At 36.0% G+C, this 26,899-nt stretch overlaps 1 protein-coding gene across 1 annotated transcript in view; it reads right to left on the bottom strand.

The window, feature by feature from the left end:
• LOC142344874 (uncharacterized) overlaps positions 1–26,899 on the bottom strand; it is a 46,018-nt gene that overhangs the window by 7,792 nt on the left and 11,327 nt on the right. Inside the window, exon 4 of the mRNA XM_075396911.1 lies at positions 3,630–5,196. Coding sequence (XP_075253026.1) covers positions 3,630–5,196 — 1,567 coding nt within the window. The remainder of the gene's footprint in view (positions 1–3,629; positions 5,197–26,899) is intronic.

The following is a 26,899-nucleotide window of genomic DNA, read 5'->3' on the forward strand; positions in this document are numbered from 1 at the left end:
TAAAGGTGCAAAATTAAGGAAAAGACCTGTTCTGCTGACCGCTGCATAGAACTTTTTAAAACACGAGCTATGAAGTACAATTAAACTTCAAAAACAAAAAGATAAAATAGGAAAAGCCAAATTGATAAAAATCTGTTACAAAAATCGAACATCGCCAACGTGATGAGCAAAAAATTTAGAAACCGACGCAGAATTACAAAAACATAAACCAACTAACGTCGGCAAAATTGCTCTCGAACGAAAACAAAAACCAACAAATTGCTCTCAAATAACGAACAAGAGGCTGAAAGTTAGCTTGCTTTTTTACAGAGCGCTTTAATTTTGCAAAAACGATTCGAATATTTTAAGTGTCCATTATAGACCTATAACCAATTATTTTGCCGTAACTTAGATTTTCGGCTGTTTAGTGTCGTAACACTAGTCTCCAGCTTCTCGAAATTCTGAATGAAGACAAATTTTCAGATCAAGAGAAGCGTAAAAAACTATATAAAAAATTCATTTTCTTCAGAAAACGCATAAAAATCAGCGTCGATACATCTTGCAGATTACTGTGCTTAAACCTTTGATTACTCGCTCTTTTGTTCTCCTCAGAGTTGTTATTTTTTCTATATACAGAGCAAATAACTTAGTATTAATACGCCAGTTTTGTTGGTCCATACCGGCTCAGATTTTTTTTCAACTTCAACGGCCTTTATATATTGCTTCGACGAGAAACCGAATTTCGAGTAGAACGAGAATAATGTGATCAAACAAGAATAATAGTTTCTCCAAAGAAGTCAGAGAACATATGAACTCAGCGTCGCGCGAATTGCTCTCAAACAACTAAGCACAAAATGCATACATAAAACAGACGAGCAAACCTAATAAAAATGCTACGAACGTCACCAAAATTAGAAAAAAAACTTAAAAAGTGGAAATAAAAATTGTAGCATCTGCAGTTCTCAGCCTCTACGCGATTGGTCAAATGAAATAAAATCAATGGTAAAAATTTTACGTATCTCTCCCAGCAGTAAATTTACAGCCTCAAAAAATGTCTCAAAACAAGCTCAAATAATTGCAAAACAGTAAAATCGCCTGACATATAATAAAACGCTTAAATAATTTTCAAGCTTCACGCCTTCGCAAAAAATCTTTCCAACAAAACCTACAATTGAACTTGACTGCATCGTATTAAACTTTCTACATTTAGCTGAATAAAATTTACAAAAAAAATTAAGTAAAAAATGAACGCAGACATTTGAAAACTATACACTAAAAATTATTTGTTTAATGCAGACGCAGACAAAAATTCACTGCACAAAAATAGAACAAAGCTGCCACAAAAAAACTTGTGCCTTTACCAATTTTTAAATCTCTAAGTGGAAAAAAACAAAATTAGTTCGAGGAACTCAAATATATGTAAACATAGCCTGCAGGTTGCCGGAATAGCTGCGAAAGAATAGACTTGCGTGCCATCTAATATAGATAGAAACAGATACAGATATAAGTTGACAAAGTTATCAACGCCGCTCAAAAAGCTATTCACAAAAAATTCAGCGATAAATTAAAAAAGCGTGTTAAAATTCATTACGCAGAAACCTTTTCATTAGGGACCTTAATTACACATATGAGTTCCTTGGAGCTTAAACTAATTCAAATTAAACTTAAATTTCAAAGTGCAGAAGTCAATTTATTGAGTGAGGTAAGTCACTTATGATCAAAATCTAATCAAGCCAAAAACTTTTGCTAGAGAGAGTGAGAAATAACGTCACGCGCGCAAAAACAGTTTGCAAGAGGAAGAAAATTTTCAGCTTTGCTGTGTGGACAAATGTAAAACAAAAAAGCGTCAGATGACACAACAAAAAACCTTGAGCACCGCAATATAGCTGCGCTCAGCTTACAGTCTTGCAGCTATAAACATAAACTTACTAGAGTCGGCCGAATTGCTTTTGAACGAAAGGCGGCGTCACAAATTAATTGTAGCCTGATTTCGCAAGGGGGTTAGTATCATTGTGATAAATGATATTGGAGCACATTTTAGATCCGTCCTAAGAATTAGAGCGTAACGAATTTTGCCAGACTTCTGACGGAGCAATTTAAATCTCGTAAAAACCGAGCTTAATGTAAAAAAATCACCAGGAATCAAATCAGTGAGCAAAAAAATATTCTAGGCGAATACTTAATAATACTCAGTCGAAACTTTTAAACGGAATTCCAGCATATTCTCAGTGCTGCATTATATTAATACACTGGCAAAAACAACTGATTTAAGTAGAGCAAAAGAAACCATACATCCTAGAAGAATGATATACGTGAATGACAAAAATGTTGCGAGTACGGACATATTGTAAACAAGCAAACAAAAAAGACTACGTCTTCCTTTTTTAAAATAAGAAAATAAAGTAGAACAAAAAAAACACTTTGGGCATTCGATGCTTTTAAAAACTACATAGCCATCCTCCTATAGAAAAAGATGAAAACAGAGTCGAGGATTCAAAACATTAAAAACATTTTGAAAATAAATGTCAAACGAGATTTAAAATTGAACATATTATTTTTTTTAATTTCAAAGACTCGGCGCCAAACAGTAATTTAAATAATAATAAACCGAAATTAAAAACTTTTAGAGATGCAAAGAAAGACTTTTTATTAATTAAAACCGAAATACAAACCGAAATCTGGGTAAAAATTGAAAAATTGGACAAAACTGCCAAAATCGGATTAGGATGTGTACAATTTTTAAAACAAAAAAAAATCACGTTAAAAAGAGGCATCCAATGCATGAATTATCACAGGGAGGTTGCCGTATGCACCAATTTTTCTCACCTTAAATAAGTCATCTTAAAGATTCAAATATGCAGAAATCAATGAATAAAAGCCAAAAACTAATTAATAGTGCGAAATATGTGCCCATTTTACGAAATATGTGCCCATTTTACACTTGAAACGCATTTTTAGGCTTTGAAAAACACTGTGGAATCAATTTCAGAGGGCTGCATATTAATACAGCATCGAATAAAAACTAATTCCACAAAACACCGAATTACAAACAAAAAACGGCCAATTGGACGAAAAAACGGCTAAAAACGGTTATCTATATGCGCCATAGTCAAAAACTCTATTCAAAGTCGAGAAGTCATTCACTGAACGCAGCGCATGATCAACATTCTTCTCTCGCTGGGAAAAAAATCCACCCGGAAATTTTACTCACTTTCGCTTTTCGGTCAAAAAAACGCCGTCTGAAAGAATAATACTTTCGATAAAAAAAACTCAGGAAAACCAATACTCCGCTTCGAGTCAGCCAAGAAAAGGCCCATAAAAACCCCAGCTATCGCTTTGCGGGCTATTAACAAGTAATTTTAAAAGCATTGGTCTTGCGTTTAAAGGAATTTGATGTCATTAAATAAATTGAACGAATAACAGCAGCCATATTTTTAAATCATTCAATTGAGCATCAAATAGAAGCTTATTATCAATTTGAATACCTAGATGCCTACAACTTTTCTGTGACTTACTAATACCCTTTTCGAATCTTCTGCTCAATTTCTGTCGCAATTCCGGTGGAATGCGACTGCCTTTAAAATTATCTATAAAACTCACACTAACGGCACATTTGATTGTAACTACTATTGATAGATTAGAATGCTAACCTCTATTGTGTTTGCGGGAGGCTGCTCCGTCTGTGTCCAGCAACAGAGGAGACAGGTGAGATCCAAAATGGGATTCGGTAGTGGTTGAGGGAAAGGTCCCACCATGTGGAGCATTCATTCCGGGAGACGACAGGGCAGAGGTGGACGACACATTGTTATGACTACCACCCAACAGTCTAGGACTAGCCAGACTTGAGTTGGACCCAGGACCCATATGGGGACTTCCTCCGGATACCGAGTTGCTCGATTTAACCCGTTTTCCACCCGGTAAACTGCCTTCGGGGGTTGCTGCAACGCAATCCGGGGCGCATGCCGTCGACATCGCAGTGCCTCCAGTGCCAGTGGATCCTGTACTCCTTCTGGGAGTTGCTTTCATTCGCTGTTTCTTGTGAGGGGGCGGAATAGAACCAGGGCCACTGCCAGCAGTACCACTGCTTGCATCATTTGCGTTATTCTGCGCATTGTTCTTTCGAGCAACAGTCATTTTCTCAGCACGTTTCAAGCTCGCTGCTGATTTTGCTGCGCCTTTAGGTCTGACGCTATCTTGGCTCATGTTGTTGTTAGTGGGAGAATTGTTATAGTTTGCTTGCTGTTGGGTGAAAATGGCGTTGTGATACTCGATCGAGTTGTTGTTTGAGGTCTGCACGTAAGACACTCCGTTCTTCGGAACCCGAGGACTCCCGTTTCCCGACACCACCGAAGGTGACACATTTCGCAAGGAACCCGTCACATCCCCATTGTGCATTGTACCCGAAACGGCGCTCTGGCTAGACTTGAGATATCCGTTCGGTGGAATAAGATTGTTTGTACTTTGCACACATCGCGGCGACGCAGCTCCCGTATTGCGGTTGAAAGTTGAGTTGGCGACGTTCAAAGAATTTGCGATATGGTGACTCATGGGCGAGTTCAATATCTGAGACTTCTCACCTCCTTTTGTCGAGTGTTTAGCCGAAGTGTTACTGACAAATTCAGTTCCGTTTGGGAGAACAGTTGACGCTGTTGCCATTGAAGTCAAGAACGTCGCATCCGAGCTGGAGAGGTTAAGCTTCGAACCACCGCTAACGCCTCCGGGTAAAGGTGGACTTCTTTGGGTAGAATAAAGGGAGTTGCGGTCGCTGTAGGAAGTTGGGTACCCGGGAGGGCTTTGTTGGTTCAGGGACAATTTACTCCGATTGGACGTAGAAAATATTCCGGATACGACTGGGGCGGGGCCATGACCAGCTAAGAGGGGGTTTGGGTGTTGGTGGTACTGGTTCTGGGCCAAATTTTGTCGACCGTCGACATCACTGGAATCGGGGTAGTTAAATGTGTTGGTGGTTGAGGTAACGGATGGCTTGTTCGAGTAAGGTAAGACATTGGTATTAAGAGAACTGTTGGGTAGTTGTTGTTTCCCATGTGCGCTGGAGGAGACGGGCGATGAATTGGAAATGGGTCTGTGGACTTCAGTGCCCCCCAGTGAGGTTAGACTGGTTGGAGGCACGGGACCTGTGGTAGTAGTAGACGAAAGGATGCTGGTTTTGTTTTGAGAGACGGTTAAGTTGTTCCTCCGGATTCGACCACTATTTCGCTGTAACGAGAAAAAACTTCAATTCAATAAAGTTTATCTTTATAGTAAGAATATACTATTGGCAAGAAATTGTAATTTCGCAGTAATTTCACACGATAAAATGTTACTCCGTAAAGGAAAAGTGAAAATTAAGAATAGATTTGAAAGTGAGAATAAAATCTCGGCAACTAAAATTGTAAAATTCTAGTAATTTGACAATGAAAAGTGAAACCGAGAAAAGAAAAACAATCAATGATTAGAAATAACTATCATAAAAGTCATAAAGGGCGTTTTTTAACAGGAAAAATGTAGGAAATCCATTCTTTTTTTCGTATACAGATATTTCTATCTTAAAACATTGACAATAAATTTTTCATTTGGTAGTCGAGTTACGCAACGTTTTGTACGTTTACGGAGAAAGCTGACTTGTGTGTATTTTTTATTTATGCTTTGTATTAATTTAAAAGCAGCTATTTATGCTTAGAAATCGAGTATACGTAAAAGCAAAGGCATAATACATGCTATGATCAGTGCGGACTAAATGGTGCTGTCATAATAATGTAGCATTCAGCCTTGTGAATTCACAATAAACGCCACAAAACAATATGTATACGATTTTTAAAAAATAAACACAATTCGCGCGCAGATTAACGAACGCATTAGAGACAAACGTTTAAAAAAAGTACGATTTTTCACGTTATTCTACTGCAAAACATAGTTTGAGATATTGTTTATTTGTTATGTTGGTTTGCTTATTCGTAGATGCTGCTGCTGTGCTTTTTGCAGTTGTGTATTTTACAAAGACATAAACGCTTCTCGATACAGGTGTAAAAGACGTTTAAATGTAAAACAAATATTAAATGCTCTCCATTCGTAGTAAAAACACAGATTCAGATCATAGAAAATGAATGAATACATTTCTGCTTTAGCTCTATTGTTGTTTGCTAAAAAACAACTCATGTTTTCTTATTCCCAAACTACATTCTGATTTTTACAATATACATTTTTTGGATACATTACAACGCAAAACCAGATATACCGCCGATCAAATTTTTTGAAAAATACAAAAAAATGCTCAATATATACGGTAAAATCTCAAACCTGTTAGAGAACTCGTAACAAAGGTATATGCTTGGAACACAAACAATAGCTCTCGATATGGTAAATGTAAAAATCAGTAATCAACAGCAGTAAAAAGAACAATATTCATTTTACAATGCAGAATAAACAATAAGCGATACAATGTAGATGTTTTTCAAGCGCCGATGCACCAAAATACATTATACGCAGTTTAATATCAACCGTACGTGTTCTTAAAGACTCTAATAAGATTTTATGCGCATTCTTTGCTCACAATAATACAATATTGAGCTACTCAGAATAAAATCTATGAATATACGTTTTAGTGAATAAATATACGCGTTTATTGTAGTACTGCGTTTTAATGTACGCGTTATTTTGTGTGTTTTCAATAACAGAACACAGAAATGGCAAGTCAGTCAGTCCGTTCTCAGTACATGTGTAATACTCGCACTGCACTGCTGTTTTAAGTTTCAGTTTCAACCAAACGCAAAATAAACACGCGTACCTCTGTCCGTATGCGTGTATGTGCGTGTGTGTGAATTACCGTTTACGTTGTTCTATTGAATGTATTGTGTATTGAATTGATAGAAAGAATAGAACACTATTTTATTAAATGGTGTGTGTTGTGGTAAGCAGGCTAGCTATGGCATATTAAACGAAGTATGGCATGGTTTGAGCTAAAGCTATGGTCGAGAGTGAGTTTAGTGTTGTATATTGAAAAGGCTAGCTCTCTCTCGCTCTCTCTCGCTCTCACAATATGTTTGCTAAACTGTGACTTGGTTTAATAGGACAAAACCACCATTACCACCACCACCACTAACACCACAGTCACACACAACACATACGGGCTACTGTCACTACTGTGTATAGCATTTCAAGTGTTCACACGCACACAAAGCTAGATAGATAGATAGATCGAAAGAGAGTATATATGTTGGAATAAGAAAAGCAGTGGCCAGCTAGCTACTAGCAATATAACATGTCTAATACACCAAAGCAAATGCAATATTGCAATATTTTATAGCATTGCATTGCATCTGCAAATGGTAAAGCTTAGTACACATTTAATAATGGAACTACAGTGTTACAAAGACCACTACGACTACAACTGGTGGTAGTGTAAGTTGTACTAGTTGTAGTATTTGTAGTATTCTATGTTGATATAGAACAAACGCAGCCCAAATCCAATGTCACCATATATGCCTTAACTTCATATGACCATAGCTATAATGCAGCACACAGATTGCACTAGGCCATTCCTAACTGCACTCTACTCTAGCTAGCTTAATGTTATATTATGTTACATTCTAAATCTACGCATATGCACAAGAACACAACACGTAACCAAATGTCATATGCTTAACCACTGTGGTGACGTAGGCAAGCTAGCTAGCGAGTAATGCGTTGTGATTCGCAATAGCCTTATGGCACAATGGTGGTGATGGAATAACAGAGCTACGCTACAACACATATAAACACAATGCTACTGCTTACATAACATATTCATATATATGGATATTAGAGTTATTGGCCTATTTATAACTTGGAAGAAATGCCAATTTGACAAATTCCGGGCAAAAGTTAGTTACAGAAAGCAAAAGAATGATTTTTAGACTACTTAATTTCTAACATTGACGTTAATTAACGTAGTTATAACTAAATAGTGGTTCATTCCGATCGAAAGGACGCTATTTCACCCGTTAAGTTTGAGGGTAATGATTATAAAATGCGGTGGTTCGTTAGATAAGTTAGTTTACTTTTATCGGCTAATTTGTACGTCGGCCAATAGATTGGCCGTACTATATTACCTTTTACACATCTAAGCAATGCTAGGAATGTTGGCCGATAGTAATTAGCCGACAAGGAAAAAGAAGAAATTTAGCCGACAGCTGAATTCGGATCGGTCGACAAACCAGATTCGTTAAAATATCACTTATTGGTCTAACCATTACAATAATTGCTGTGTGATTGGGTTATCGTCGGCTAATAAGTTCACATTTCTTGATTTGTCGGCTAAACTTTCTGTCGGCCAATTCGACGATGTCTACGTCCTACATTTATACACAGCCTGGCTAAAATCTGACCATAGCAGTGGCATGGTTAAGCTTACGCTTTTTCTTGCCAATTGCGAATTAAAAATTCTTAGCTCCAATACGGTTGTTTCTGGTTAAAGGAAAATGTTCTTTTAGTTAGGAAAAGAACGGTTGAGTTCGCACAGCAGCGATCCCCGCAATAGCGGTTGTAGTAATACACGTTAAAAGAAATAATACCAGTAGGAGCTAAGGAAATAATTCCACAGCCGCAAATTCCATAACCGTTATTCTTATTCCCTCTGTGAAATGGAAATAGTCTTTTGAGTATAAAGCATGGCATATATTGTGCTAAAAATCACACGCACTGCAAGCTCGTATACACACTAAATGTGCACAAGAAATATGCACAATTTCATACATACACACAGAGTATAAGTATATGGTGTTATTTAAGTGACATTACTATAAATGTAAAAGTGCCGTGTGTTTCTGTGTGTTTTACAACAGTTGCTGCATATAGTAATCATCAGCAATGTACTATCTTCATATAATGCACATACATAAACATTGCAACATATTCCGTTTCGTGTCTTCAAATGTAGTGAAATCATACTACAACAGCTCCGTAGAATAAAAGCTTTCATTCCTTCATTTTTATTCTATAAAATTGCAGCTATACCATAATTCCATTCACGGCCATTGCCAAATTGGCCGACAAGGGGCTTAGCCGACAACGAAAAATGACAATTTAAGCCGACAACCTGACTACACCAATTTTAATGGCTCGACGAAGAAGTATTTTGGCCAGTAAGATTCGTCGAACAATCATAATTAGGTTTTGGATAAATTTCTCATTTTTTCGTTGTCGGTTAAACCCCGTGTCGGCCAATATAGCACCCACTGTGGGTTTTTACTCTATCGCTAGCCCCCCACACTTATTTATCCTCTCAATCTCTCTCCCCTTTCTTTCTGCCTTTGAATGGAAAGGACTAAGGAAATATATACACAGAACCACATACAGATAGATATACAGTGGCGGAAAGAACATAAGACACAAGACATTAAACAACATGGAACCGCACGGACCTTTTTTCTACTTCAGCTAAAGAATACTATGAATATAAATTAAGGCACTGTCACTGTGTTGTATGTGTGTGTGAATTTAGCACAGCAAGGAAGAGCGAGTGAGCGTATAGAATTTCGGTTGTTTCGACCTAATAAATATAGGTGCCCTCTTTCTTTCTCTCTTAAGCTCACAGCCGTGGTCTTCTTGCCGTTTCATGCTAAATTTTGCTCAACAAAAATAAGGCTTTGTGATGAGTGTACACCGATAATGTCCTCAGTCTTTCTCATCAAAATTTTGCTCAAAGTACATAAAGCTGATCTTTCGAAGTTAAACCAAAATTATTTCACAGTGCATAAATTGATTTGCTCCCTACAGTAAATAGTGCCAGATCGCGTTGAAATTTAACAACTGACGGACAAATTTCTACTAAAATTTTATTAAGTTCAAGGGAGTCTCGATTGTCACTAATTCATTACTGTTTCAAGCCTAAAAATAATGATTTTAACTATTTGAGCAAAATTTTCTGCCGATTAAAAAATTGCACGAACCAATGTTTCTCTTTATCGAAGAGATTTTTGAGGAAAATAGAAGATTTCAGGCATTTTAGAGCTCCCAAAATAGCAAAAATCAATTTTGAAATGGTAGAACTAAATGCAAGAAAAATATACTTTTTCTTCTGAATTCTAAAGTTGTTTTTAAAACAAATCTTTTCATTTCAGAATTATTCATTTAAGTATTATCGAACCAGCGGAGACGTAAGAAGCCGGTTTAATGGAAAGAACATCAAATCAACCGAGCTCATTATTGAAAAGTGAAGATGGAAATATTTTCATCATTTTTGTATTCCTTATCTTGTCAGAGCAGATATCGCTCAAACTATCTAGTATCATGCAAAACAAAAAGAATGTGAGATTAAGAGTTTATTAAGAATGTGAGAGTTTATTGACCGGCGTGCTGAAAACTTAAAAAAATTGTTCATAATTATTTTGAAAGTATGAAGAAAATTAGTTTTCAATTCTCTGTATTTTGAATTCTCTTCGAACTGATTTTTTCCAGAATGTGGGAAGTTCTGTAAATTAACAAACTAACCTTTTTATTGATTATGAAAGTTCTCATATCAAAAACAAAGAGTGTTTTTGAAAGAACCGTTCCCTTACAGTTCACATTATTAATAGTGAACTCAAAGTCACAGCTTCGACTTAGAGCCCTATTTGATGCTGATGTTTAACCACAATCATAACAAAACAGTATTTGTCGAAAATTGATTGATTGGCAAACTGAGTTGAGGAACAGTTATTAATAAATTGCTTGATCTTCAACAATAAATTCTTTCGAAGCAGTTTAAAGCCAACACATTTCATTCGCTTCAGTTTTCAATGGAAAAAGATCGTCCATCTTAAATTTTTCAGATAAAACGGACACCCTTGATACTGATAAAATCAAACTAAAAAGATGTGCTACCAATTGGGATTGATGGGTTCAACTGAATTCACTCAATTTCACTGCAATGATCACGAGGGACTTTATTCCAGATTGCTCACTTTTTGGACGAAATCTGAGATGGAGTAAACTGAAATATTACGCAACAATGAAAAATTGGATGAAAAATTAACGCAAGCTGCCATAACTAAAGTCCCTCAAACACTGAGCACCTTAAAAAACTATTTAAAAACCGTTAACGGTGAAGCTGCCAAATTAAAATGATCGAATTTAAATTGCTTCACTTTCACTTGCGCAATTATTCAAGAAATGAATAGAAAATCCAAATAGAAGTCAGCCAGTTATCTGTAGGCAGTAGTCAGTTGAGGTACACGAATTATTTGCACAATTTGATCTTGCACCATCAATCTTAGCATGCAATTGAATGGTGAATTGAGCAGCTCAAGTTCAAGTTAAAAAGATTTCACACAGGACTAAGATTACTACTGCTGAAGGAACATTGTAAAAAGGAATCTGCATTTTCCCTGCAAAAACGCTTTTCAGTTTTTCCCAATTAAGAGAATCTGAAGATTATACGTTTATTAAACTATAATGTAGAAAAACAAGATTGTAGAACCCTTATGATATTGGGATTGGATTAAAGGCAATTTAAGAAGTAAAACAGGAATTTTAATTTTACTTTTATTAATGAGTGTAATAAACGTTTGAATTGATAAAGGCAGTTTCTTTTTTTTAAAAAATGAAAGCAAATTCGCATCTTAGTCCAATGTTTGTAGATGATCTAAGCAAACAGAATAACAATAATATTTTTGCCTAAATTGATTGATTAGGAAACTATGCCAATTGATTAAGAAGCAAAACCATAAGAAAATCGAGAGCGTCCCATTACAAAATGTATTCTTCGAAAAAATCAGACAACCCAGAAATTGATTGATATTAGGATAAACACGAATACTAAAAGAAACGCAAAAACAAGAGTATCTTTCAAAAAATCAGAGAGATTAAACTCTGTTTAAGATAGTACACGAAAAAAACCTGACCGTTTCTTGCTCAACAGTTTTTGATGACTTTAAAAATGGAAGCTGATATCAAAAATATTTAAATGGTTTGTGGAACAGGGGACTTGTCTTACACAATCGATGGACGATTGCAATAGTTGTAAAAATGTTATGTAGTATTGTTAGGAGACCTAAGTTACACTCTCACATATGTAAGCTAATCCGTACAAGGTCGCTATGTATATGCAACCTGTAATCTGATATAAAAAAGACTGCAAAAGGAAGAGTACCAGTCCAATAGAGAACAGAATTCAATCTTAAGCATGCAAAACTTTTGTTAGGCAATTAAGTGACCAAAATCACTTCACAGCACAGCCGTATTATGTGCTATATCATGGCGCAGTCAAAAGAAAAAATGTAGCAGGATTGGCTAAAACATTGATGAGTTCTGTAAAAGACCAAACACGAACCCAATAACCCCGTGGGGAAAGTGGAGAACAAATGCTGGCTCTATAATTTCGAGCTTCGAAATTACATTTGATATACTGCTCGGTCCGAAACCGATCTGTTATGTATCCCCCGAAGGAGGTAGAAAATCCAGCGGCACTATGAACCAGGGATCGACAAACGCGTAATGCCCGAGCACAAGCACGGTGGGAACATGAATTCAATATTATTGACCATGTGGGAATTCTTTGTGGTAATAGACCTTGGGACGAGATGGATGTATGCTCAAGTTTCCTCCTAAGTTTAGGACATGAAGGTAGACAAATGTATTCGAGAAAATATCTGCACACGGACGTAGATAAATTAACTATTAGAGAACTATGGCAGACTAGAAACTACTTTCATACGTCCGAGAAGTATCACGTATGATAGATGCCTACTTCTATCCAAAGACTGAATAATGGAACAATTTTACTTAAGATTACGTTAATTAGCAGAACATCGCAATTTGATCGCCCTGAAAGAAGAGTCGATAAGAGATATTTTCATTGCAAACAAGTCCAACAATTAGATGCAAAAGTAACTGCTCAAGCAGACGTTGAATCCCAAGAAAACACTTGAGACGGCAATGTCGAGGGAGATGGGGATAAAGCAGCAATACGAGCAGAGGAGTCAGTGTACTCAATCTTGGGTCGATCTGATCCCGTATTTAATGTAAGTCTAAGGGGACGAAACTCAAGTAGTAACCGAGGTTACATTTCTTCAGTAGCAAAATCGTCGATCAGTTGTAACAACTTTGACCAGAAGTGGAAATTAGATTAAGAACGTTCCCAGCAATAGTAGCAAAATGCAACAAAAGGAATCATTTGGCTAGATAGTGGTTCTAGTTATCAAAAAAACAAGAAGTTACAATAACAATATGGAAGAGCAAGCAAAGACGACAAAGTATCACCAGGAGGTAAACGAAAAAAGTTTGATACAGATTCACAGTCGTCGTACGATAGCTCTAGCGATGACTATTACATAAATATGTTAGACAATCAGACACAGACGGCCAGGGAACCGGGAATACAATATCATTGTCGATACGGGCAGCGTTGTTAGTTTGGTAAGTAGACGAATGGCCAGAAAAATAGAAGAATGTGATAGCAATTTATGGTGCCACACTACGAATAAGAGAAATTTAAAGTTTCAGCAAGAATCCAATTCAAAATTTTGGAGAACTTTATTGTGAGGTGGAATCAAACAGATGGAGAGGACGAGTGGACTTGATTGTTGTACTGGATAATCACAGGGCGGTGATCGGAAGTGATCAATTCAAAAAATTGGGCTTATCAGTATCAAAAGCAGATATCAGTTCGCACAAAAACACAGGTAAGTTTATCCTATCAAAAGAATCGAATAACCACTGCCAGTTTAAATCAGCAATCGCAATACCATTTCCAGAACTGTTAAAGCGATTAGAAAGATAAATCATGAGGTGAAGTCAATTTTAAAAAAAATTTACGGCAATACAACAGAGGAAGTGGGATCCCCCAATCATTTACAAGACGTATCGGACGAACCAACAAAGCTAATGAAAATTAAGCACAGAAGTTGAAAAAATGCAGCAAACAATTTTTCAATTCCCCAACCGTAATTACCAAACAAGGACAATTCGATAAAGTTGGAATTAGACTCAAAATTGCTGAACAAAGCAATACTCAAAAACTATTATCAGATGCCAAACAAAAGAATGTTTTATAGATTCGATCTCCCAAGAAATTTAAAAAAAACAGATTTAAAGCATGGTCCAGAATGGTTTTCGACATTAGATCTCAAATACCCATACAGTCAAATCCCACTCGATCCAGAAACGGCGAAACATTGTAATTTAAACATCGTAGGGAGATATGTAACTGGAACCTATATGAGTTAACAGCTTTTTATTTTGCAGCACTGCCTCTGTTTTTGCAGTGGTGCTTGCACAGATGGAACAAGCACCAGATTCAACATTAATAGATACGGAAAACACCTTCTTTTTCTAGACGACATTCTAATTCAAGGCTCAATGACGAAGTCCGATGTACAAAGCTTCTTAAACAGATCTACGCACATTGGAAAAACATGGGGAAGCTGGGGAATGACGGAGCAAGCACAACGTGTTTGGTGACCGTTTTGCGATCGTGACCTTTTCAACAAAGTAAAACCATTCAGAGCTTGCCCAGGGTACGGTAAGAATCTTAAGGGAATTAAGTAAAAATCGGAGTGGAAAAACTTAAAAGTTGCGTAGAACCAATTGAAGAAATACAATTGGATTTCGGCGGTCTACTTTTAGACGGGCAAAATAAGGAAACTATTTCTTAGTATGTATAGATCGGTTCTCGAAATATCCGACAGCAAAATTGGCGAAGAACCCGGATGCAATTAACGTTCAAAAAATTCTAATCAAATAAGTTAGAACACAATGAGTTCCGCGATCGCTTCGATTAGATCAGGCGAGGTGCCTAAAAAGAAATGCGTCAAAAGAATCATGTGAAAACAACAATATTAGTTAAATTGCCTCAGTGCTCAATTATAGAGCGAATGGTCTGGTAGAACGTTTAATTCAGAAAATTAAACGACGATTGTGGTCATGAAATTTAGACCCAGAAAAACCTGATTTCAACATTAAACAATCTATTCATGCTATCATACAACAACACAGAACATGCAAACAAAAATCTATAAACAAAAGCCCATTTGAGGCGCAATTTGTCCGAAAACCAAAAACACCATTGTCAAATTTAACTCTGGGACCATGAAACAAACACTTAACTTGGGAAAAAAGCAATAAGTAACTGTTTGTGTTTCGATACGTTTGAAGAGGAAGAGCTACTCACGGACGCACAAAAAAAAAGAGATGAGGTGGGACGAAATTGAAGGCAAAAAATCGTTACTACGACACAAGCCCCAATTCACTGAGAAGTATAACGAAGAAAATTTTGTCCAATTGAACCCAACAAGCGTTCCAATTCCGATCAAAACTCAGAGCAATTGTCTTAACATTGCCTGCATAGTAAATCCTGTCCGAAGAAGCACAAAAAAACTGCAACAATTTTACGAAGAACTACCAGAATGTTCGTCATTGTTAAAATTTCTAATACAACAATTATGATTCAGACACCTGGTCAACAGGGTGCAGCACTTGCTAAATCGGATAAAGCCATCTAGGGATCCAAGAAGCGAAGGAAGGAAACGCGCTCAGAGATAGACCGAAGATTAGTTAATGCAGAAAACAAAGGAGAATTGGTGGCACAAATGAGAGGGCATGTTAAGTCGAGCTGAGAAAAAATAACAGGCAAAACATATTTAGACGGAAAAAAGTGACAAAAGGAAGATAAGGACCCGGAAAAAGCTAATCTGACCAAGGTCAAGAGAATATGCATACCAGATAAACGCAAGTATGTGCAATCGCCCTCCAAAATGAGACCCTGTAAAAAGAAACAGAAAAAGGATGCAACAAATTCAGACAAAGCAAGAATTTAAGCGGACAAAAGCTAGATATAAGAGAATTAATCGTACACATTAAACATGGACTACTAGAAAAGGTACATATGGACTACTAGAAAAAGTCTACGAATCAAACAGAAAGCAAGCAAGTGCGGGGAGCCTCCAGCTGAAAAGGAAATCAGGATACTGATAGACAAAAACATTACGAAAAAACACTGAATCATCAAAGGCGGCACACAAGGAAGCATGAAATTCGCATAGTAAGGACACTGACCTGTACACCCAACAAAACTTTCCAACGAGAGAACGTGGCACAGACGATTGCACGCACATGCAACAAAACGACTCGGAGAGAGAGAGAGTGTGTAGTTCGGAAGAGGAATTACGGGATGCCATGATTGATTAAAAAAACAGGAATTGAGCACAAGCCAATTTTGATGGGTGAAATTAAAAACCATTGATTAAAAAACTATTAGCTTTCAATGATTTGTGTGGAGGAAATTTGTACAGTGAACTTGCTTTTGAAATCGATGGACGATTGCAATAGTTGTAAATATGTTTTGTAGTATTGTTAAGAGAGCTATTTACACTCTCACATATGTATACTAATCAGTACAAGGTCGCAATGTATTTGCAACCTATGATATGATATAAAAAGAGTGCAAAAAGAAGAGTGCCAGTCCAATAGAGAGAGAACAGATTTCGGTCTTAAGCAATCAAAACTTCTGCTACGCAATCAACTGACGAAAATCCCTTAAGTGCACATTCATATTGTGTGCAATAAATTGTAATGACAAGGATAGTGCGAAACATATAAACATAGCTGGCAGATTGCCAAAAAATAGCCGCAATAGCTTGGTAGATATGCAGTCTAAAAACAGTAAAAAAACACTGATAGACTTTTCATTTAAGGCTGAGATGTTATATTTTGATGAAGAATCTTTATAAGTAATTGCTGCCTCTATGAGCTGCTCTCAATTAACCTTCAATTAGAGTGACACAAGTTCACTTCAACTTATCTCTTTGAATTAAACTAAAAAAAAGACAACCTCAAAGTGAGGAAGTCATTTTTGAGAGTGAGGTAAGTCACGTGTGACCAAAATTTAATCACGCGAATGAACGAAAAAAAAGTCGAAAATGACGTCACGCACGCACATCAGTTGAGTCACGCACGCAAACCGCATGCACAGTAGATTTGAAGTAGCCGTGACGTCATATGGTCGTAACAAAAATCTTGACGAATTAAAGAACATAGCAGGACAAGTCCTGACGTACAATTCAAAGAATTTTCATTGACTAAAAAAAAAATTAGACCTAGAACGGACTAAGAGTGAAATGGGAAAACCATTTCTAAAAAAAAATCAGATCAAAAATATTTAAACATAAACCGTCAAAGTCGGAAGAATTGCTCTTGAACGACAGGCGAGGCAATTTAATTAAGGGTCTGTAGCCTAAAACAATTTTTCATGGGTGCAAAAAACATTGACCCCAACGGGATTTGAACCCTTGACCTCCCCATCCTTAGCCACCCGCAATAACCACAGCGCTATGAATCTTATTTTCCCAAACAGCAACCGATTTTATATTAGCATAAAGCTTTACGTCGGAGAGAGCAATAGATCACTCATAAATGATGAACGAAAGCGTAAAAAAGTCACTTGAGAAGTCACAGAATGTTCTAGCAGAAAAACGCAAAATTGTCAAGCAAAAAATTTGCACAAAAAAGACACACACGTTTACAATAACTGCTATGAACTTCGTTCAAGAGCAAAAAAATGCAATATCAATGTCAAAATGCCGCATGTGAACAAAACATGCGCAAAACCCATTTAGAAAAAATCCGATCCAAAAAATCGAATAACAGTAAAAATCAAAGTGAAATTGCCACATGTGAACGAAAAACCACAAATAGGGGCAATAGTACGGTCGGGGGTGGGGGCTCCTCAACCTCTAAGAAGCGCCGTTCACACCATAAGTATAAGTCTCCAAAATATAAAATGATTGACACGACTTTTTCCTCAAATCTATCCAAAAATGAAACTGTTTCAATGCACATTGACATACGGAACAAATACGGAGGAACAAAATTAAAAAAAAACCATGAAACAGTTATATTAAGCAGTACTGAAACCAAACTACAACGTTTAGGCAAAAAAAATATGCACAGTGTACTAATGACGGGCCCGGTGTTTCTCTTATTTTTTGCTTTTAATGTTTTAATATTCCTTTGGTTTTTGAATTATGTTTCAGGTTGCTTCAAAAATCTTCCTAGAGAGCAACTGGTTCTTGCAATGGAGAAAAATAAAAACAGCCCATGGAATTGTAAAATATTTCATTAATAGCGCGGAAACCATAGAATAATAGAAAGACTGTCAAAAAACCAAAGCCTGACAATTTTTTCCAAAGAGTGCTGTGACAATAACTTTTGTTTCAGTCACCAAAAGATTGATGGTATCATTTGATGAACAAAAAACACAATCCCTTGCTATTACATTACTGCAAAAATCTCATTTCGTCTTTCGATAAGTTTTCGTCAAAAAATTCGACAAAACATTCGATAAGTTTTGTAATTAGTCTTTGCGTCTAGAACTTAAGTTGGGCCCCAGTTTAAGGACAACATTCTTCCAGAAAATAGAGAATTGAGAAAAATCAAAAACACAACCGAAAACCTTTGTCTCAAAAAGGGTTTCAGTGAATCGCATACTTAGAGTCTAGTTAGCCGAAAGGTTCTAGTTAGCCGAGAGAACTTAATGCTCTCTGGGGTCTATTTGTTCATCCCTTTTTTCATCCCGAGGGAAAAAAAGAAGCTCTTGCATCAAACTTACCAAAATTGGCAAAATGGTGAAGAGTTGACATACATTGAGAAAGTTTGCCAATATTTTTCAATCTACCTTTTATCTCACGGAAAATAAACGACTTGTGTTAACCAACAAGGCAATAACAATCATCTTTTAGGAAGCGCATACCACTAGTTTAATCATTCGAGTTTCATGCTAGGCTTAATTAGTCTAGGATGTTGTTCATGGTACATACATGTTAGCTCTTCTTTGAAAAACTTCGATGCTCTATGTTTTCTGTTTTTAAAATTTCAGCCCAGAAAAAGGACACAAAAACTCAACCTAAAAGAGACCAGCACTAGAACCATTGTTTAAGAAGTGCAAAGAATTCGTAAAAGCATAAAACTTTATAAGATCGAAAACCAATAGACAACTTTCTGATTAGAATGACAGACAAGGAACTATTGAACGTCGGAATCAGTTAAGTGAAAGAGAAGTGATTAAAAAACATAACCGATTAACTTCGGGCGAATAATAGCTCTCAAACAACCGGCGAGCGCTTCACACCATAAGTTTAAGTCTCCAAAACAGTTTGAGCTGAAACAAAGCTGAAAGGCTCTAAGAGCTCTTAATTTCCGCTGGGCGCTACCTGTTTATCCTGTTTTTGAGGACGAAAAGTCAAATGGGTCAGACGAAAAATCGGTCAAACGAAAAATTGCATAAAAAAGACAGACATGACTAATATAATTGCTGCAAATTTTGTTCGAGAGTCTGATTTTTATCATTTTAATACGCAAGAAAAAAAAAACGTAAGTGACTGACACTTTTTAGCAATTTATTCAATTTTTTGGAGAAAACCATAACAAATTCAAATTAGCCAAAAAAAGTTATTCCCAAGCAAATGATAGCTTTTCGGATAATTCATAAGAACATTTGTTTAGATTATGATCGGTCGCTAGTGAAAAGTAACTAGGCGCTGATGTAATTTTATTTACGATTAATTATTTACGATATTATTAACAATTCTTAAAGACGTCAGTAGCTGTCAGAAGAGAATGATATTGCTATGTGTGAAAAGATATCATACATCAAAAACTACCATAGCATAGACCAGCAGGACTAACATACATAGCCGGCGGATTGCTGGAATAGCTGCGCAAGTGGACGCCGCTCAAATTATCGACGCCGCTCAAAAAACTATGTGAAAAACATTCAGCGATAAGTTAAAAAACTTGTTAAAACTCATTGCGTATAAACCCTCCTATTAGGGACCTTTATTTGAACCACATATGAATACCTTTGACCTTAACCTAATTCAAATTTAACTTAAGTTTTTAAAGCGGAAAAGTCATTTTTGCTGAGTGATTAAGTCAAGTATGATCAAAATCTAATCACGCAAATGAGCTGAAAACGTTGACTAAAGAGAGGGAGAAATGACGTCACGCGCGCAAATTCCGTCAGTAAGAGGAAGAAATTTAGAACATTTGTCTTTTTCAGCTTTGCTGTGTGAACAATTATAAAACGAAAAAGACCTTCAGACGAAACAAAAAAAACAAGTGCACCGCAATATAGCTCCGCTCAGCTTACAGCTTTGCTATAAAAAAGCTGATACAGCTTTAGCAGATCGTCTCAGTGAAATATTGCCTTCCAAGCATTACCTGTTTTTCCCGCTTTTGCTGACAAAAGTCAAACAGTCAGACGGAAACTTGCACCAAAAAAGAACAGGACTAATATAATTGCTACAAACTTCGTTGAAGAGCAATTCACACTAAAATTTTTACGTGAAGATACTATTACCCAGAAAAATTACCCAAAGATACAAGATGTAGAAACCAAAAGAAAAAAAATTTTGAAATTACATATGCGATTGCTTTCTGGGCTATTCAGGCAATTAGAGAATATGTCAGAGACAATAATTGGTTAAAATTACATTCCAGCGCTTCCTCGGCAAATGAAGACTGAATTCTGTCAGTTATATAGGCCCATTTTGGATCAAAAATTGACTTCATGTTAACATGTGGAACCTTCATCGTTAGTTTTAAAAAAGCACTAATCAAGTTTTTTTCTTTGTCCTCCGATTTGAGCAGGTAAAACAAAAACCTATTCTAGAACATTCTAACAGGTTGTAACAGATTTCCCCGGTAATTCCACTGTAAAAATTTTGAGCAATTCTTTGACACATGTTCTGTCGGAAAAATTACATATTATCACGACTGATGATCAATAGAATTTTGGAAGCATTACATTCTAGAAAAATGACATGTACTTGCGGACGAAATCCAGATAAGTTTGCTGTTTTCAATGAGAGGCGTCAGACCGAATAGCAGGTGATTCTTCTTAAATCTGATCATGACTGCATTTTTGCGTCGTGAATTTAATAGTTTTAGGTCCAAAATTATGATTATTATTGGTTCAAGCACAACTTTTATACTCGAAAAAGCTGTTAAATAATTCTCAGAACAAAAACAGTTTTTAGGTTCTCTCTGAGGGCATTTTCATTTTGTTTAAATTTTATTTCATAGGGTATTCTACTGCATTCGTGAGGGATTGCAAAACTGGATGATCTTTTTCCGAAAGTGGTCTTCATAGCAGGAGTTTGAACATTGTAAATGTATTGAATTGATATTGTCTTTTTGCCTTCTCGAGATACCAGCAAATCTAGATAATGTAGAATCCTGTGCGGATGGTTAACCAGACGATGACGCAGAAGAAGAACTTTAATTTCAAAGAAAAAGCGTTTTTGTACAGGTAATTTAGCTCAACTTTTTAAAAAAATCCTTTAGAGTTTCCACGTGGTAATGAGCTTAAGATGACGCAGAACTTTAATTTTAAAGAAAAAGCGTTTTAGTACAGGTAACTAGCGCAACTTTTTAAAAAATCCTTTAAAAAAGTTTTCACGTGGTAATGAGCTTACGCCATCTTACAGAAACCTGACCAACTTCTGTAGTACATATGACATTAAATCTTTCTAGGACTTAAAACTTTAAGTTTCTTCTAACTGTCAATCGTTTTGGATCTTTTCAGTTTCTGCTCCATCTTACTGGGTAAATATTTTTTATCGCCAACAGAGGCACGTGCCATATTTTCACTGCCTAGCCGGCATATTGCCGGAATAGCTGAGAAAGACTTGCGTGCCGTATAATGTAGATAGAAACAAGTATAGATATAAGTTGAAAGTTATTGGCGCCGCTCAAAAAGCTATGTCAATATCAGCAGAAGCTTTTTTTACTAGCTACCTTTATTACACATATGAGTTTCTTCCACACTAAAGTAATTCAAATGAAACTCAAGTTAAGTGCAAAAGTCAGTTTATTGAGTAAGATGTCACGTATCATCAAAATCTAATCACGCAAATGACCTTATAACTTTGGTTAAAAGTGAACGGGAAATGATGTCGCTTGCGCAAGCAACGCTAGTGAGAAAAAAAGTCATTCAGAAAATTGGACTCTCATCTTTGCTGTGTGATCAAATGTAATACGAAAAAAGCCTCCGAAATTAGATATCCGCTCAGGATACAGAGGCCAGTACCAATACCAAAAACCATTAGAGATGTTAACTAAGACTTTTCAGAACTGTAAGAACAAAGCTCAATTAACGGGAATCTAAAATCGAGCTTTATGGGTATGTCCGGTTTCTATTTCTAATTTCGCTTTTTGTGCTGACTCTGTGCATTTTGAATTGTTTTGTTGAGCTACTGCTCTTTAAAAGCACTTTGACCAGAAAAGGAGATGAGTAAAATTAGCCTAGAGAAGTCACGATTTCACGCAAAACGACGGAAAAGCGGCAAAATGACGTAAAGCGAAACAAATTTTTGTTCGACGAAAAAAAAAACATAGAAACGAACGAAATCTCAAAAATTTCAGAAACTAAAATAACAAACCCAGCAGATTGCCGGAAAAAAGCCGCCGCTGATTCCCATAACCAAGATTGGGATTGAAAGAGAAATAACTAGTGAAGATAATGATTTTTGTACAAACAATTTTAATGTGCGAACTATTTTGATGTCATTTTAGAGCTGAACGTACTGCTCTTTCGTAGTGAGACCACACATGGGCTGGTATCAATACCAATAAGCCTTAGAGATGGTAACTAAGAAAAAAAAGTTCGAGTACAGGGCATCTAAAATTGGGCTTTCTGGGTTTATCTCTTTCTATTTCTGATTTCGTTCTTTGATACTGACTATGTTCGTTTTAAATTGCTTTGCTGAGCAACTGCTGTCTTAAAATACTTTTAGCAGAATGAGAGAAGAGTGAAACTAGCCTAGAGAAGTCAAAAAGATTTCACGCAAAATGTTGAACAAGCTGTGAACTAAGGTAAAGCGAAAAACTTTTATTCGATGAAGTAAAAAAAATTAGAGCGCTATAATAACCGGCTGAGAAGCTGCGGCGGCTATTAATCAAACAAAATAGACAGAAATATACTCATTGCTAAAACTCTTGAAGCTTGAACCCCGACGTCAAAATTTGATCCCTTCAAATATACCTATTTCAAAAAAATGTTCAAAACCATATTCCATCTTGGAAATCAGTGCAGTATTATATCTGCAAGAAAATCAGAAAAATTCGAAAAAAGTTAAACTCAATTGCTTAAATTTTAGAAATGTTGCTAAAAATTGTGATATTAATATCAACAGAACCATTTCTTTTTCTCTAGAGGATATCCAGTAACCCAATTCCAAAATTCGTTGGCGCATAAAGATCGATAAACTAGGTAAAAGAATAGGCAGATTCTATCAAAAAACAGAATTTCGTTCGATTAAAATGTTGACAATTAGTATCATTTTGCGTGTCTTGTTTACCAAAACATACAGCTCACAAAATTCCCATAATAAGTAATTTCGTCTCTCAAAAGACCTTCATCCACTTTTAAATACTTCAACCTAAGACTAATCAAACAAAAAACGCCAAAAAAATACAAATTAAAAAAATGCGCCATCTTGAGCTCAATTCTCCTAAAAACGACCTTTTAGCCTTAAATTAAGGCCATACCAGCAGCTGCCACCACTCTAAGCACTTAACGGTCTACTAAAGCCCACTTTGGGCCTCTAATGAAACTTAATATCCGCTGGGCTTTACCTGTTTATCGCGCTTTGAAAGATCAAAGTCATCAAAAAATGTGTAAACAGATCTTAAAAAAGAACATAGCCGGCAGATTGCCAGAATAGCTGCGAAAGAATAGACCTGCGTGCCATATAATAGAGATAGACACAGATTCAGATCTAAATTGAAAAAAACGCCGCTGCTCAAAAAAACTAGGTAAAAAACATTCAACGATGAACTAATAAAGCTTGTTAAAATTCATTCCGCAGACGCCTCTTATTAGGGACCTTTACAGCACATATGAGTTCCTTTGACCTTAAACAAATTTAAATTAAACTTAAGTTTTAAAGTGCAAAAGTCATTTTATTGAGTGAGGTAAGTCACGTATGATCAAAATCTAATCACGCAAATAACCTAAAAAATTATCGCTAAAGCGAGTGAGAAATGACGTCACGCGCGCAAATGCCGTTAGTGAGAGGAAGAAGTCATTCAGAAAATTCGAGTTTTTCAGCTTTGCTGTGTGAACAAATGTAAAACGAAAAAAGAGCGTCAGACGACGAAACAAAAAAACATAGCCTGAAGAATTCCGGAAGCGACTCGAAGCACCAAAACTTCACTAACAAAACCCTAATCGCAGCTGAAGCCATTACCTTTTGTATTAAACCATTAACTCATTGTCTCAGCGGGTCTGATCTAAAAATCGGTGAAATTTAAACCACTGTCACCAAGAGAAAGAAAATGCAGCAAAATTTTATTATTGAAAACGTTTGGTAACGTTAAAAAGTTCTGAAATATTTAGGATGGTCAAAAACTAATAGCCTGACAAAGCTGACAGGGCCATCAAATGCCCTCAGATAATTAATGAATCTAATCTCAAAAAGATCGCGAAAGCAAACGGCAGATAAAAACTTTTCAAAAAAGACAGGAAAGAAATTTCAAAAAAGAAATTATTCAAAAAAAGAGTGCTCAAACTTAAGAATCAGAGAACCACTACAATTAGATTTCTAATCACGGCAATTAAGACAAAAATAATACATGATTCTTCCTTGTTGTATATATGCTAGACAACAAGATTTCATACTAATTCAAAAATTAAATTAATCATAGAAAAACAAAAGCAACCGAATAATATTCAAAAGCAAACAATCGTCTAAAAACAATACCAAACCCGGAGTAAAATCGCAATGAATAATAATAGGTCAAAACGTTGGGAAAGTCTTTCTAGCAAACTCCCAGTACTGCCTTATTTTGAATTAAATCAATTGCAAACCGAAGAAACCAAGATCTAAGAAAAAGCTGAATTCATTCAATTTTTTAACAACTGAAAAAATCAATATAACGAAAACAAAAGTAGGTGCCAGGACAAAACTAGAAAGATACAAACGAGAATGTGAAGAATATGGACACAATGTTAGGAACACCGTAACAAAAAGACCAATTCTTGATTTGAAAGTTTAAAATCAAATTTAAAAAAATCAAGAAAAACGAGTACATTTCATTGATCAGCATTCGAGACATAGAAAAGACAACGAGTCATTCGAGACAAAAATCCAGCTTGCTGAACAGAATAAAACAAGAAAAAGCAGAATTCAGACATACGAAACAATGAAACATTTTGCAAAAAAGTGGTCAAAAAATATTTAAGACTGCATTTATGAAAAAAAATTTATCTGTTTTTTCAAAAAATTAACACCAAAAAATGATTGAATTTTTATTGAAACGAAATTAAAGTCCCTCATCTTCCCCAAAATACTATTTCTAGTAATTAAATGCAAAATATAAACAAAAAACTGAAAAAAATATTGCAAAAAACTACGAAAATCGGATTAGCAAATGTACAATTTTATGAAACAAAATTACATCGTGGTAGAAAGAGGCATTGAGTATATGATTTATCAAAGGGAAGTTGCCATATTAACTGATTTTTGACAAAAAACAGCTAAAAGATCCAAAAATGAAGAAATTAATAGAAAAAAAGCCAAAAATTAACTAAAAAGTCAAGAAATATGTGCAAATTTTGCATTTGAAACGCAATTTCAGGCTATGCAAAATACTGTGCTAACAATTTCCCGGGTTTACATTTCAACATAGCATCGATTAAAAAATATTTCTACAAAAAACCAAATTACAAGCAAAAAAACTAGGCCACTTAGACGAAAAAACGGTTATCTATATGTGCCATTCAGTCAAAAACTACTTTTCAATGTCAAAAAGTCATTCACTAAACGCAGCGCATGATCAAAAAACTTCTCTCGCTCAGAAAAAATTAGTTCACACTGCAATTTTACTCGCTTTCGCTTTTAGGTCAAAACATCGTCTGAACGAATAGTACTTCCGGTAAAAAAAAAAACCTTAAGAAAACCAATACTCCTCTTCGAGTCGTAAAAAACCAAGAGCACCGCAATATAGCTACGCTCAGCTTACAGCTTCGCAGCTATAAAAACGACCCAATAAAATTCAAATTCCTTAAATTGTGAAAAAAAAAAGAAAATAGGACCGCTTTAATCACCGGCTGAGAAGATGAGCGCGCCTATTAAAACAAATATAGAATATATATATATATATATATATATATATATATATATAAAATTTCAAAAAGAAAACTTGATTGGTAGAAATTGATTCTATCGCGTTTAGTAAAAAGCGAAACCGATGGATAACCAATGTTCACAGTTAGTTCGTAAAAATTGAAACCTACTATTCTCTTTAAGTTGTTGCAGAAGGACAAGCACGACTAAAATAGTTGCCCATGCTCGAGATCAACAATTTTTTGGTCGAGAGCGAAACTGTCATAAACTATCGTCGGCGGAATTGCTCTCAGACAAATGACGCGGACTGGCTTTGGTTGTTGCAGCTACTTACAGATTAGGCAGACTAGCCTGACTGTGGGAGGGGGCCGAAAGATGAGGATAGTGCGGGGGCATAAGTTGGAGGGTTCCAAACCACCTGCAATTGCCCTTTATACCACTGAGTTACACCCCCAACACAGAAGAATTCGTCAAAGGAGAGGGTGAATATGATGATGGATGGTCTACAACTAGGATTTGTCCTTCGCACATGAACTTAAGTCTCCTCTGTAGATTAGGCGACTCTGATACTTAGACTGCCGGGTTCAGACATCGACTTATTAAAAGACAATGATCGACCAAAGAGTGGTATGAAAAGACCCTGCTCGACTCAAACAGTCAATGAAAAGACATAAACTGGACCTAATCGTTCAAATACTTTGGCTTGACCCAAGTTTTTGATGCTGGACTTTAGCTCGACCCAAATATAATGCTCGACTTCAGCTTGACCTAAAATGTTCATGCTGGACCTAAAAAATTTACATTCTCACTGAAAATTGGCTAGTGCTTATAACGTAGTCAAC

The sequence above is a fragment of the Convolutriloba macropyga genome, chromosome 8 (genome assembly GCF_964194025.1).
Source record: "Convolutriloba macropyga chromosome 8, txConMacr16.3, whole genome shotgun sequence".
Lineage (NCBI taxonomy): Eukaryota > Metazoa > Xenacoelomorpha > Acoela > Convolutidae > Convolutriloba > Convolutriloba macropyga.